The 14,249-nt window shown below is 39.1% G+C and overlaps 2 protein-coding genes and 1 pseudogene across 3 annotated transcripts; all 3 read right to left on the reverse strand.

Moving 5' to 3' along the window:
• Positions 1-4,639: 4,639 nt before the first annotated feature.
• On the reverse strand, positions 4,640-8,096 carry LOC126621140 (G-type lectin S-receptor-like serine/threonine-protein kinase At4g27290). Of its 2 annotated transcripts, none has more exons than XM_050289542.1 (7): positions 6,745-8,096; positions 6,329-6,481; positions 6,101-6,231; positions 5,751-5,961; positions 5,410-5,647; positions 5,138-5,288; positions 4,640-5,048 (listed from the first exon to the last, which is right to left on the reverse strand). In XM_050289542.1, exons 1-7 carry the CDS (start codon positions 8,042-8,044, stop codon positions 4,746-4,748), a joined length of 2,487 nt encoding a protein of 828 aa, XP_050145499.1. In that variant the 5' UTR covers positions 8,045-8,096; the 3' UTR covers positions 4,640-4,745. The 2 variants fall into 2 exon arrangements, with proteins under 2 accessions (XP_050145499.1, XP_050145498.1); XM_050289541.1 differs by having other exon boundaries at positions 6,326-6,481.
• Positions 8,097-8,901: 805 nt separating this feature from the next.
• Positions 8,902-11,273, reverse strand: LOC126622815 (G-type lectin S-receptor-like serine/threonine-protein kinase SD1-1; annotated as a pseudogene).
• Positions 11,274-12,374: 1,101 nt separating this feature from the next.
• On the reverse strand, positions 12,375-13,458 carry LOC126622816 (uncharacterized). The gene is made up of 2 exons (XM_050291526.1): positions 13,125-13,458; positions 12,375-12,751 (listed from the first exon to the last, which is right to left on the reverse strand). The coding sequence occupies exons 1-2, from the start codon at positions 13,456-13,458 to the stop codon at positions 12,375-12,377; spliced, it is 711 nt and encodes a 236-aa protein (XP_050147483.1).
• Between the last annotated feature and the right edge of the window lie 791 nt (positions 13,459-14,249).

The raw sequence follows: 14,249 nt of genomic DNA on the forward strand, positions 1-14,249 counted from the left end.
GTTCTAGGCAGTCAGTTCCTGGCTGGAAGCTTGATTCCAAGTGCTGACTGATTGCTCTCTTTCTCCTTGTCTTGCAGATAAGAACAAGGCCAAAGGAAAAGACAGGGAAAAAGCATGATATGGGATACTCTTGCTTTTAACCCTGATGATATGAGATATTCTTGCTCTAGTATAGCTTGTTTGCAGAGATATTATCGGGGGGAAAGAAAGCTGAATATTTCGAAAGGCTTCGTTGGGAGTGCCCTCTCATATATGAGGAAGGGTTGAGCATTTTTGCAGGTCTGCCTGTCCGTTGGGGATGGAGGTCGACATATATAGGAGTCTCCTTAACAACAAGTAATAATGCTATTCCTTTACCCTACTTGGTCATAGCACGGTAGTGGGAGCTGCCAGCTTCACATGTTTTAACTCTGTCAGAGCACTTTGAAAAAGTGGTCTGTGGTATCTGGAAAGGTGATGTTGCATGTGAAGATTACATACAGCTTTATCCAAGGAGATCCGGCTCTTGAAGTTGGGAAAGTGTTGCCTCTTCGGTTTTCGAACAAGCAATCCTATTAGGGATCTGGCTCTCGAGATTCGGAGAACGATGCCTCTTCGATTTTTGAGAAAGCAATCATGCTGGGGGTCTGGCTCTCGAGATTCGGAGAACGATGCCTCTTCGATTTTTGAGAACGATGCCTATTGTGGGTTTATTCCAAAGGCATTTATTGCCTTCGTCTTCTAGGGCTGTACCGCGTAATGAAGCTCCAAATGATCAACCTCTGATGCCTCCTCCTTCTAGGGTTCTGTCCAGTACTAAGGCTCCGAATGATCCCCCTCCGGTGCCTTCTCTTTCTGGGGCTCTACCGACTGCTGAGACTTCTAAGCAACCTTTGTGAAGGCTCCCTCTTGTTTGTTTATTTTGACTTATGTATATGTACATATTTGTAGCTTATCGGGGATATCAATAAATAAGCTTTCCTTCATTTCAACGTATTGTGTTAATTACACCAAAGCCTTCTTCGCTAAGTTCTTTGAATTTTCTTTTGTTGAAGCTTTGTGAGTGGAGCATGTAGGTTGAGGTAGTGTTCCCTTAATTTCCTGAGTGAGGAAAACTTCTCGGTTGGAGACTTGGAAAATCCAAGTCACTGAGTGGGATCGGCTATATGAATCTTAGAACGTCATTGTGCTCGGTCTTGTGTCATGTCCTTCGTTAGATCCAAGTACTCTAAGTCTTTTCTTAGAGTCTCTTCCAAAGTTTTCCTAGGTCTTCCTCTACCCCTTCGGCCATGAACCTCTATCCCATAGTCGCATCTTCTAATCGGAGCGTCAGTAGGCCTTCTTTGCACATGTCCAAACCACCGTAACCGATTTTCTCTCATCTTTCCTTCAATTGCGGCTACTCCTACTTTACCCCGGATATCCTCATTCATAATCTTATCCTTTCTCGTGTGCCCACACATCCAACGAAGCATCCTCATCTCCGCTACACCCATTTTGTGTACGTGTTGATGCTTTACCGCCCAACATTCTGTGTCATACAGCATCGCCGGCCTTATTGCCGTCCTATAAAATTTTCCCTTGAGCTTCAGTGGCATACGGCGGTCACACAGCATGCCGGATGCACTCTTCCACTTCATCCATCCAGCTTGTATTCTATGGTTGAGATCTCCATCTAATTCTCCGTTCTTTTGCAAGATAGATCCTAGGTAACGAAAACGGTCGCTCTTTGGTATTTCTTGATCTCCGATCCTCACCCCTAACTCGTTTTGGCCTCCATTTGCACTGAACTTGCACTCCATATATTCTGTCTTTGATCGGCTTAGGCGAAGACCTTTAGATTCCAACACTTCTCTCCAAAGGTTAAGCTTTGCATTTACCCCTTCCTGAGTTTCATCTATCAACACTATATCGTCTGCGAAAAGCATACACCAAGGAATATCATCTTGAATATGTCCTGTTAACTCATCAATTACCAACGCAAAAAGGTAAGGACTTAAGGATGAGCCTTGATGTAATCCTACAGTTATGGGAAAGCTTTCAGTTTGTCCTTCATGAGTTCTTACGGCAGTCTTTGCTCCTTCATACATATCCTTTATAGCTTGGATATATGCTACTCGTACTCCTTTCTTCTCTAAAATCCTCCAAAGAATGTCTCTTGGGACCCTATCATACGCTTTCTCCAAATCTATAAAGACCATGTGTAAATCCTTTTTCCCATCTCTATATCTTTCCATCAATCTTCGTAAGAGATAGATTGCCTCCATGGTTGAGCGCCCTGGCATGAACCCGAATTGGTTGTCCGAAACCCGTGTCTCTTGCCTCAATCTATGCTCAATGACTCTCTCCCAGAGCTTCATTGTATGACTCATTAGCTTAATACCCCTATAGTTCATGCAATTTTGTACGTCGCCCTTATTCTTGTAGATAGGCACCAAAGTGCTCGTTCGCCACTCATTTGGCATCTTCTTCGTTTTCAAAATCCTATTGAAAAGGTCAATGAGCCATGTTATACCTGTCTCTCCCAAAACTTTCCACACTTCGATTGGTATATCGTCTGGGCCTATTGCTTTTCTATGCTTCATCTTCTTCAAAGCTACAACCACTTCTTCCTTCCGGATTCGACGATAAAAAGAGTAGTTTCTACACTCTTCTGAGTTACTTAACTCCCCTAAAGAAGCACTCCTTTCATGTCCTTCATTGAAAAGATTATGAAAATAACCTCTCCATCTGTCTTTAAGCACTCCTTTCATGTCCTTCACAAAAAAATTTCTTACTAAACTTCGATCTAATAATCTCGTTAGTCAGGAAATTGAAGTGATGTCCAAAATCTGCCACAATGTCATCTAAACTCAACACAAAAAAAATAAAATTGCTGAACAGTTCTGCAAGTTGAAGACTAAATGCTACAGCATCGACCGGAAACACTCTTCCAAACACAAAACCAGCCTTGCAACCATATTTCTTTCAAGTATATTGTCCAAACGGGGTAGTCTTTGCTCATACAGAAGATTGAAAAATCCTTAAACACACTCGATGCAGCAACGAACGATTACTGTCTCCATTAAGATTTATCCAACTGTTAAAATGTTGAGTTTGTTTCAAAAATTGTATTACTTTTCTCCCCAATTTTCAAACAAGAGCCCATAAGACCAATTGGCAACAATTTGCAATCCAGATTTAGCGTCATTAATTGTTACCCATCAACTAATTCAATCCAAAACGTGGAAAAAAACTGGAACAATTTGTTTCCTTTACTTATAGGGGTGTATACAATTGAGAATGTGAGAGATTTTAATAGATTTATAAATCCATAGATTTTTATGGAGTTTAATTGATTTGTAGAGATTCCATATAAAATTTTGATTCAATTCCCTCGAAATCTCATGGGAAGAGGTGAGATTTGTGGATGTTTAAAATACACTACGAAATCTCTCCAATTCCCTCTAATTCCTCAACTTTCTCAAATTCTTTAAAATAAATTTCTAATTGAATACACCTAGAATGTTATAAACTTCTTTAAAATCTTAATTGAATACACCTGGATTTCTAAGGATTTTAATAAACTATTTTAAAATTCTAATTGAATACACCTAGAATTTCAGAGAATCACTTAAAATCCTGATTGAATACCCCTAGATTCATTAAAAGAATTAAAATCCCTTAGAATCCCAATTGAATACACCCCCCTTAATCTAATAAATACACGGGAAATTCCCAATTCTCAAAACAAACAGAGAGAGAGAGAGAGAGAGAGAACTGACCTTCATTGGTAGAAAATGTTGCAGACGCCAGCCAACCCAGAAGAAAGTTAAATTCAGGGGAAGATTAGGGCTTTACAAAAGGGAGAGAGGAGAGGAACACACAACACAGTGCCTTTTTTCAATTTTTTTTAACAGTTACACTTTCATGGTGGATTTTACTTGCGGCAACCAAAACTTGGTGATGAGATGAAAATTTTGGATTTGGTAGTGACCGAACACAGAAGTTGTCGTAAGCCATATCCGTATGCCAGTCATATTGAAAAATTTCTTCTACTTGGACATGTCTTTCCGCTTCTCATACTGGAGAAATTTATGTAAGAAGTAGCTAATGTTATTCACACGTTTATTTTTATCTTTCAAACACCTTTGTTAATATTTGGCCTTGATTTTCTCCAATTTACTCCATCCGAGCAGCGAATATTGAAAGAACATATGAGAAGTAAAAATAAGTATGTAAATAGCATAACCCTCTTTTTTATATACAATTGTTATGTTTTTTAATTTGTTTTGGAGAATTCAACAAAACCGTCATAAAACTTATTTTCATAGCACTTTTGTTGTTTTGTAAAAATTTTCAGAATTCATTTAAAACGTTTCGAAAATGTTCCAATTGATGAAAATTTGTTCTAGCCACATACTAAAATCTGTTAGAATTTTTCTCCATTGATTTTATTTTTTCGCCTTAAAAATGAACAATGTTTGGCCACTCAAGAATGAAAATGCCTCAGAAACAGTTCGTAATACTTTCATCAATTCCTACCATATGTTTTTATATAGCTCAATGACTAAACAATATCATTTTTTTTTGCTGAAAAATCATCTTTACGAATCGATTTATAATATGACATTTCCAATCATATTCACAAACTTTTGTGAATTGGCCTAAAGAGTGTAGCTATGTGACAATGACTTATATAACATTGCCTCCCGATTGAAGAAGTTATAGGAAAATCAAGAGACAAAATAAAGACGAAAATGTGTACGAAAATTATTTCCAAAATTTTATCGAGCCTCGACTAGTGAAATAGTAACTTCATTAGCTGAGCATGCTTTAGAAGAATGACCGGCTTCGAGTTCACTCATATCCCTTTCACTGTAAAAACCAGGTTTTAGAGGTGGGGGCAATGCACCTTCACTACCCAACATTAGAACTGCGACTGACATGCTCGGCCTGTCTTCTGGATTCCTCTGCACACACAAAAGACCCACATGAATCGTTCTCACAACTTCATGCAGAGTGACGGAGTCCTCTATCGATGCATCAAGCAGTTCGAGAGGCCTGCCTTCTGTGTGTAGCATCCATGCCTAAAACACGAAAACTAGTGTACTTAGCAGAAGTAGCAGAGTCGAGCGATAAGAATTTTTAACTTAACATTTGATGCTGTCACACTCACATGTCCAAGAAGGTTGAGTTTGTGGTCTGGATGAGAGAATCCTCTATTTCTACTCCCACTCACTATCTCTAGCACCAGAACACCAAAGCTATAGACGTCGGACTTTATAGAGTAGAAACCATCAATTGCATATTCTGGGGACATGTAACCGCTGCAGACCAATGTGTCAAAAAATATTTTTATACGCAAAGAATCTAGACTTTCTAGTTTCTATTAGTGTTTTTAAAAATTCGTTAAAAAAGAGCTGTACAATTGTGTTTTAGGATACTTACTATGTTCCGACCACTTTCTTCGTTTCTGCTTTCGTTTCAATTCCTCCAAAGCTTCTAGCCAGGCCAAAGTCTGAGATTTTCGGGTTAAATTCACTGCCTAATAAAATGTTACTTGCTTTGAGATCTCTATGAATAACTCTCAATCTAGAATCTTGATGAAGATAGAGGAGCCCTCGAGCTATCCCATTAATAATTTCAAAGCGCTTCGGCCAGTCTAATAACATCCTTCTTGTTTGATCTGCAAAATATAATAATTCACAATTGTCAAAAAATACATCGTGCTAGGTTGCTAGCATAAGTGGACTAATCGAACTAAATGCAAGGTTTTTGAGTGGTCAAACCAAAAATAAAGAAGTCTAAGCTCTTGTTAGGCATGAACTCGTAGATCAATATCATCTCGTCTTCTTGAATGCAGCATCCAAGAAGCTTCACTAGATTCCTGTGCTGAAGTTTGGCAATATGTGTAACTTCATTCTTGAACTCATTGAGCCCTTGTCTAGAATTTTTTGAAAGCCTTTTCACTGCGATTGCTTGTCCATCTTCCATCGTACCCTAAAATCCATCAGCGTATGTTATGACCAAAATTCATATTTTGTAGTTTGCACACTACTTGTATCCATCATTCCATATTCTGACCAGAAGTACATGTATCTATACAACTTCGAAACTATGAAGGACTATCTAGTTTTACCTTAAAGACAGATCCGAAACCGCCTTCACCAAGTTTGTTTTCAATTGAAAAGTTACTTGTTGCAGAAACTATAGTCATCAAGTCAAATAACGGTAATTCCAGATCCTCATTTTGGCTGCGTCCCAGTTTTCCTACAAAGACGCAGTGACAAGTGAAAAAAATTCCCTATACAACTGAACTATGTAGTTGGGAAAGAAGAGGGGCACAATAGTACAACCAACTTACCACCTTTTTGGTGCTGCTTCTTCCAAACATAAAACAACAGAGCAAGGCCCAGGATCAGTAATCCGGTAGACAACACAATAGTGCTTATTATGATTCTCATTTTCTTTTCATTGGATTCAGAGTATTTAGCATTGATCTTTGTATCGTCTTCATGATCTACAAATGATATTTTTGAAGATAGAAAATCTATGAGTCGGAGAGTAATAAACAAATAAATAAAAACTGTATAATGTCTATCATCCAACTAATAGTTTCTAGTTTGTGAGACAATTCTAAAAGAAGATATTGCTAATTGTGTCAACATTCAAAGTTAAAACTGTTAGAATTAGTACAATGTTTCACTTCGTTATGTCTTGACTTTGTTTCGAGCATATGATTATGACTAAATGCATAGTCACCAAAAGGTGTTTTTTACGTACCTTGTTCTGCTGCGGCCATTCTTATATAAATATCTTGCCCGTTTTCAGCAGTGTATCTTATATCAATTAGATCACCGTACCACAGCAAGCACCCAGTTCCTCCATCCCGGATATCCAAATTTGTATAAGCCGTGCAGGAGCAGTTCTTCATGCACGCCATCTCACATTCGTTGAGGTTCATACTTTTGTTATGCCAGGATTGTTCTGTGCTAGGCAATTTCACCCCCGAGTACTTTTGGAACACATCTCCAGTGCAATTTAGAGAAGTCTTTCTCACACAGCCATGAGACCAATCCACCAAATCCCATTCTTTCGGGAACTTTGGTGTAAATCCTTTCAAACAGCTACAAACCGGGGACTCTTCAATGTTACATGCACCATGTACACCACACAATGCATAGTTTACACAGTCATCAATTTTGGCTGATTGGTAAAGAACCCAACCTTTGGTTCTATCAATCCATGTGTAGCGCTGCACAAGTCCATCTGAAGTTAACACCACCCTCGAAAAGATTGAGCTGTTGTGAAGCTTGTAACTGTAGTACATTTCATCAGGCTCAGAAACAAAAATGTATGTGAATATAGGGTTTGGATTGAACTGAGGGCTTCCACTGAACCCTACTCCATTCCATGGTCCAGTCCGATATTTAATGACCGAACCTTCCCTCACAAATAATTCTGCATATCCTTTGGGACCAAGTTGAGATGTACGATTTCCTTGAGAAGGATCCTGAGGACTTTTCCACGATCTAAGATGCCAATTGAAGCCTGTAACTGTGTTCCTACCAATCTTCATACCTGGTAAGAATGTATCGCCAGGGTAATCAAAACTTTGCCACAGAAAGTTCTCAGAGTCATCATCACTCCTATCTATCACGACAAGATTACCCGAATCCAAAAGACGTGCCACTGGATTCTGTGCAGTTCTCGATGTGTTGGAGGACCAAACTGTGCTCATGTTGTGGTTGAGGACAAGAATTCCGGGGTTGGTGACCTTCAAAACGCCGGACAAATCAGCGAGGGGCTTGTCTCTGTTGGCAACCCATACAATGGTTGTAACAGATATCTGCTTGTACCATATCGCCACGTACCGTCTATTAGGAGCATCAGGATAGTAAAATCCTAGCTCAAACGTACCGCCAGTTGAAACTACAGTCTCACCGTCTCTAATGGACTGAAATGTACTCGTGGCGTCATCAGCTGTGGAGAATACTGCTGCGACCATGAGCAGCAAAGAAGAGTAGAAAAGAAGCAAGCACATCTTAGCTAAAGCTTTTGACGGATTTTTCATAAACTTCATGGGAAAGCACTGAATATTGAATGTTTCAATCGTCCACTGAATATTGAATGTTTCAATCGTCCGTATATACTTTCTACATGTGTGATTTGAATGTTTGTCCGTATATACTTTTCGTGCAAGCAACCAATCATTTTCAAGTTCAATATTTCACTATGACAACTGAGAAAGTTGTCTTCAATCCGAAGTAGACTTCGCATTCGGTTAAGAATGATGTTGTCGTAGCCGGATATTTCACTATGACAACTAAGATATTTTCATCTAGTAGAAAATATCCGAATTAATATGTGGTCATATCCAGTTCCCTCGGCTCAAAGGAAACTTAAATGTCTGATTGGTGTACTCTTTCGCATTAGTCTTGTATTCGATATCGTTTTCTTTCCTTTTCAATTCTTGTAATTCACGATTAATCCCACGCTAGAAAGTTTCAATAAGAGAGTCTTCGTTGGGCGATAATAGTCCCTATAACTGGTTGTATGGTCATTGTGTCTATCTCCCAAATCACGTTAATTTTTTTCATTTCAAAGTCAATATGTTACACATGTTATGGATTAATTTGGTACCCTGTCATTTTCTTTAGTTTATATTTTGGCGGGACTTGTTCAGAATGATTCCAGGACGACTGACTTCTATTTCTTATGCCGCTGTATCTACCATTCCCTGCGGATTTTCTTGGTTGCTGATTCTTGGTTGCTGATTTTGGTTGTGTTTTGCAGCTTTGTTTGCTTTGTTGTTTGCCTTATTACCTTTCATGCTGGACTTTTTTTTGAACCGTGTTTAATTAAGTTGTGCCGAAAAGAAAAAAACCATTACTTCATCCCATACTGCAGTAAACATTAGAAAATACAGTGGACAATCTGTTGAATCCAAATCACAGTAATTCAAATGTATTATCTAATCAGATTGAATTCCTCTCCAATCGAGTCACCGCTGATATCAGAGCAAAGCATATGTAAGGCAAGAAAATGCATAAGCAGGATTACTCGAGAAATATCTGATCAACTTAACTCACTTCAATAGACATCAGATCAAGTTATGATGAAATAAACAGCAACATGAAATATGAACTATCGAGCCTCGAGTACGGTAAAAGTGTCCTCCTTAGCTAAAAAAGCTGTAACCTTGTTTGCACAAGGATCGACTTTGTTGTCATCTAGATCCCTTTCACTGTAAAAACCAGGTTTTTCCGGTTCAGGCAATGCACTTTCACCACTCAACATCAGAACTGCAGCTGGCATGCTTGGCCTATCTGCCGGATTTCACTGCACGCATAAAAGACCCACATGGATCGACCGCAAAACTTCATGTGGATTACTGGAGTCTCCTACTCATGTATCGAGCATTTCAATGGACTTGCCTTCTGTGTATAAATTCCATGCCTAAAAGATCACAACCACCAATCGTACTGAATAAATAGAAGTATAGAGAATCAAGTAAAAACAAATAATAATGCTAGACAAACCACATTTTAGATCTTAAGTGGAATCGAATCCATTTTTTACATGAATTGTCGTCACCAGTTGTTAATAGAGAAGTCACTGTCACAGTAGTACTTCATTAGCTGATGCAGTCAGAATATAGTCCCTCTAGTATTATTCGACGAAAAATGATCAACTTGACAGCTGACACTTACATGTCCATGCAGGTTAAGGCTGTGGTTTGGATGAGAAAATCCTCTGTTTCTTTTCCCTTCACTATCTCAAGCACCATAACACCAAAACTATACATGTCAGATTTTATCAAGTAGAACCCATCGATCGCATATTCTGGGGACATGTAACCACTGCAAAGCAATGTGTCAAAACCTACATTTTACAAGCCAGGTATATAGAATGTCTGATTGTACTTTTACATTATTTACTATGTTCTTCCAACCACTTTATTTATCGCTGCTGTAGTTTCATTTCCTCCAAAACTTCTTGCCAGGCCAAAGTCTGAAATTTTGGGGTTAAATTCACCGTCTAATAGAATGTTGCCGGCTTTGAGATCTCGATGAATTACTCTCAGTCTAGAATCTTAATGAAGATAGAGGAGCCGCCGAGCAATCCCATTAATAATGTCAAAACGCTTAGGCCAATCTAGTAAGATGCTTTTTCTTTGATCTGCAAAATAGTACATAATAGTAGCATATCACAATAAAACAGTCTTATACTTTCCCTTCCGTTACACAGCCAATCGACAAAGGATCATAGGAAGTTTACAAATGGGAAACAAACCGAAAATAAAGAAGTCTAAGCTTTTGTTAGGCATGAACTCGTAGATCAGCATCATCTTCTTGAATGCTGCATCCTAGAAGCCTCACTAGATTCCAGCGCTGAAGTTTGGCAATATGTGTAACCTCATTCTTTAACCGGTTGAGTCCTTGCCTCGAATGTTTCAATAGACTTTTCACAGCTATTTCTTGTCCATCCATCAGTGTACCCTGAAATTCATCAGCACGTATCATGATCAAAATTCATACTACTAGCTAACTGTATCTGTTACTCTTCCTAAAGTGACATGCTCAAATGTCAAGCTAATTGTTGTGCGGACTGTGATTTCACCTTATAGACAGATCCAAAGCCACCCTCCTCAACTTTATTGTGGTTTGAAAAATCATTGGTAGCACAAATCACAGTGCCCAAGTCAAATAATGGTAACTCCAGATCTTCCCTTTGGTCCGATCTCGGTTTTCCTGCAAAGCACATAGTGAAGTAAATTGTGTACCATGGAACTGAACTTAGAAAACGGAGGGGTAGAAGAGTAGAAACTCAAATAGCTTACCATCTTGTTGGTGCTTCTTCTTCTGAAAACGTAAGAGGAGGGCTCGGCCCAGGATTAAAAGTCCAGCAGACAACACAGTACTGGTTACTACAATTCTCGTTTTCTTCACTTTGGATTTTGCATTGTCTGCTTGAAGTGGTAATGAAGTATTTGAAGGCAGAAAATTAATAAGGAATTATAAAAAAGAATAAACACCACCATACCTGGTTCAGATGCAGCCAATCTTATTCTTATGTATATATCTTGCCCATTTCCATTGAAAGTTCTTGAGCAGCCACTTCCTCTTGCCCTGATATCCAAATTTGCAAAAGCTGTGCAGGAGCAGTTTTCAGTGGAGTCATTCTCATACAGGCATATGTTGCACCCTGACAGGCCCCTTTTTGTTGAAAATTTGGTCTAAATCCTTCCAAGCAACCACATAGCGGGGAGTTATCAATATTACACGCACCATTTGGCCCACATATTCCATAGTTGTCACATGTATCAGCCGGTGTTCCTAGTAAAACTTCCCAAACTTGGGCTCTATTAATCCAGTTGTAGCTCCTCACACTCCCGTCTTGTGTCAACACAGGAAATGCCCAATTCTCAAATAAAATTGCTTAAAGTTCTGCAAAATGAAGACTACATGTTACAGCATCGACCAGAAACACTCGTCCAAACACTAAACCAACCTTGCAACCATATTTCTTCCAAGTATATTGTCCAAACGGGGTAATCTTTGCTCATACAGAAGATTGAAAATCCTTAAACACACTCGATGCAGCGACAAACGATTACTGTCTCCATTAAGATTTATGCAACTGTTAAAATGTTGGGTTTGTTTCAAAAATTGCATTACTTTTCTCCGCAATTTACAAACAAGCAAATCATAAGTGACAAGAGCCCATAAGACCAATTGGCAACAATTTGCAATCCAGATTTTTAGCTTCATTTATTGCTACCCATCAACTAACTCAATTCAAAAAGTGGAAAAAAAAAACTGGAACAATTTGTTTCCTTTACTTCCATCTAATAAATATAGAAATGGTTCAAGAACACGGGCAATGCCCAATTCTCAAAACAAACACAGAAATAGAGAGAGAGAGAGAGAGAGAGAGAGAGAGAGAGAGAGAGAACTGACCTTTATTGGTAGAAAATGTTGCAGAAGCCAGCCAACCCAGAAGAAAGTTAATTCAGGGGAAGATTATCGTCACCAGATGTTAATAGAGAAGTCACTGTCACACTGTATATCATTAGCTAATGCAGTCAGAATACAGTCCCTCTAACATAATTCGACGAAAAATTATCAACTTGACAGCTAGCACTTACATGTCCTAGCAGGTTGAGGCTGTGGCCTGGATGAGAAAATCCTTTGTTTCTCTTCCCATTCACCATCCGAAAGCTGTGCTGCTGGATTCGACTCAGATGTTGGTGTGTTCGAGGACCAAACGCTTGTCTTGTTAGTATCAACAAGGACAAGAATTCCAGGGATGGTGACCGTGCGTAGACCTGATGAATCAGTGGTGTGTCTCGGTTGGCTACCCATACGAACTTTTTTACTTGATCGCTAGAATGGGACTTACAATTACAATTAACCGAGTGTTGACTGGCCAGCCTGTCCAGGTTCAGATAGACTTAACTCCATATCATGAGTAGCTGTCCAACCAGGTTCATAGGCTTCAAGGAAACCGATCTTTGCCTTGTCGGGGAGATCATGGGAATGAACAAATGGCACCTCGTTTGGCCACCCAATCTCCATTCTTATATTGGCAAAGGGGCTATCAAGTGTCTGAATGTGATTCTCACACTCCTTCAGGTTGCAGAACCTCAGCTTGATTCCCTTCTTGTCTGCAATGTCTTGAACCCTTTCCATCAGGACTCTCTGGACCTCGACCCACAATCTCTTGGAAGGTGGCAGAGGTTTGGTTCTTTCACCCTTTCTCCTCCTCAACAAAGGCTTCATAGATCCTGTTCCAGCATTTCATCGATCCAAGGACCTGCTGTTAAAAGCTTCTCACATAAGAGATACACATAAACACGTGCAATCCAATATCAAGAGGACTCAAGAGACGGATATAATTTTTAGAAGATAAAACTAGATTGAAGATCCTTGTTATGACAGCAGAAAGGCGAAAACTATTAAGTAGTTGATGATTACTATCAATAGAGTTGGACTTAATTTAGCTTATACATTGAACTTATTTTTAGTGTGTGCATGTGCTTCAGTCAGTAAGACCAATCCTAATTAAAGTTAGCTGTCATTAAAAAAATTGCATTCATGAAATCAATTTACAGTATGTAACAAGCAGGCAATTGGTAAAGAAGATTAAATGCAGCATACCATCTTGTGCTGCATGGAAATTGGAACTTTGGAAACTGTGTCTGTTAAAGAGTTGATTGGTGGGGTGAGATCTCTGCATAAAGTCATCAACCGCTACTGGAAGCTGGAACTGAGCTTCAACCCCATGACCAGCAGCTCTCATCTCTGAACAACTAAGATTGGTCATGGATTTAGGCATGAATTTAAAAGCCAAAGAACATCGCCCAAACAAGTTGCTCTGTGTATTAGCAGTCTCCGTTCTCTGCAGTGCAGGGTTAACATATCCTGCAGTTGCCTGATAGAGTGCGAGTCCAGGGTAAACAATAGCTTCTTGAGGACCAGTCACGAGGGTCATTGTTATTAACCATATCTGCAGCTGGGTATGATGCTTTCTGGTGGAAGTAGAGGCGAGCCGAATCTAAACCCGACCTCAAAAGAGCCCCATCACTCACTGGAAAACTGAATGATGGCAGCAGAATAGAGTGCTAGTGATTGTGACAAAGTTGAAACGGATAGTTTGTAAGATTCTGATGGAAGGCCTTCAGCAGGTGCCAGATCAGTTAGCTTCACACGACCTAGAGATGGCAGGCCATGACTTGCCATGAAACCCTTTGGGTATACTTGCTACCTGATTTTGAAGAGAGGCACAGGTTACCACTGACATAACTCAAAATTAATAAACTGAAAACAGCATAATCATTCATCAATCAGAATCTCCTCTTTTTTTTCTTATGAGAATTTAGGAACTCCTTGACCCTTAAGCCGAAGCCACAAAAACTAAACCATCTACGTACTGCAAAGAAAGAAAGTATATGAAGCATAAATATATACGTACAAATACATGTGTGTACATATATGAACATTTTATATTGAAAAAGTGCTCTCCTAAGGTCCTTAAAAAAGTCAAGCTGCTCAACTATTGATCGTATATATACGCTAGAAATGCAAGATCTATGATACTTTGCATGCCAAGGGGACATTTGACCTATGTATAGATAAAGTTAGAAACTAAGTTTTTCCAATTACTAGTAATCTCGTTAGTCAGGAAATTGAAGTGATGTCCAAAATCTGCCACAATGTCATCTAAACTCAACACAAAAAAAATAAAATTGCTGAACAGTTCTGCAAGATGAAGACTAAATGCTA

Source organism: Malus sylvestris, chromosome 5 (assembly GCF_916048215.2).
Source record: "Malus sylvestris chromosome 5, drMalSylv7.2, whole genome shotgun sequence".
Taxonomy (NCBI): Eukaryota; Viridiplantae; Streptophyta; class Magnoliopsida; order Rosales; family Rosaceae; genus Malus; species Malus sylvestris.

Bases quoted from the DNA above. Each gene is read 5' to 3' on its own strand.
- LOC126621140 (XM_050289541.1), bottom strand. From the start codon at position 8,044: ATGAAGTTTATGAAAAATCCGTCAAAAGCTTTAGCTAAGATGTGCTTG. The intron at 5,289-5,409 runs GTAAGTATCCTA...ATTGGTCTGCAG, and splicing joins AAGAAAGTGGTCGGAACATA to CGGTTACATGTCCCCAGAAT. The intron at 5,049-5,137 runs GTGAGTGTGACA...TTCGTGTTTTAG, and splicing joins AACTCAACCTTCTTGGACAT to GCATGGATGCTACACACAGA.
- LOC126622816 (XM_050291526.1), bottom strand. From the start codon at position 13,458: ATGACCCTCGTGACTGGTCCTCAAGAAGCTATTGTTTACCCTGGACTC. The intron at 12,752-13,124 runs GTATGCTGCATT...ATGCTGGAACAG, and splicing joins TTTCCATGCAGCACAAGATG to GATCTATGAAGCCTTTGTTG.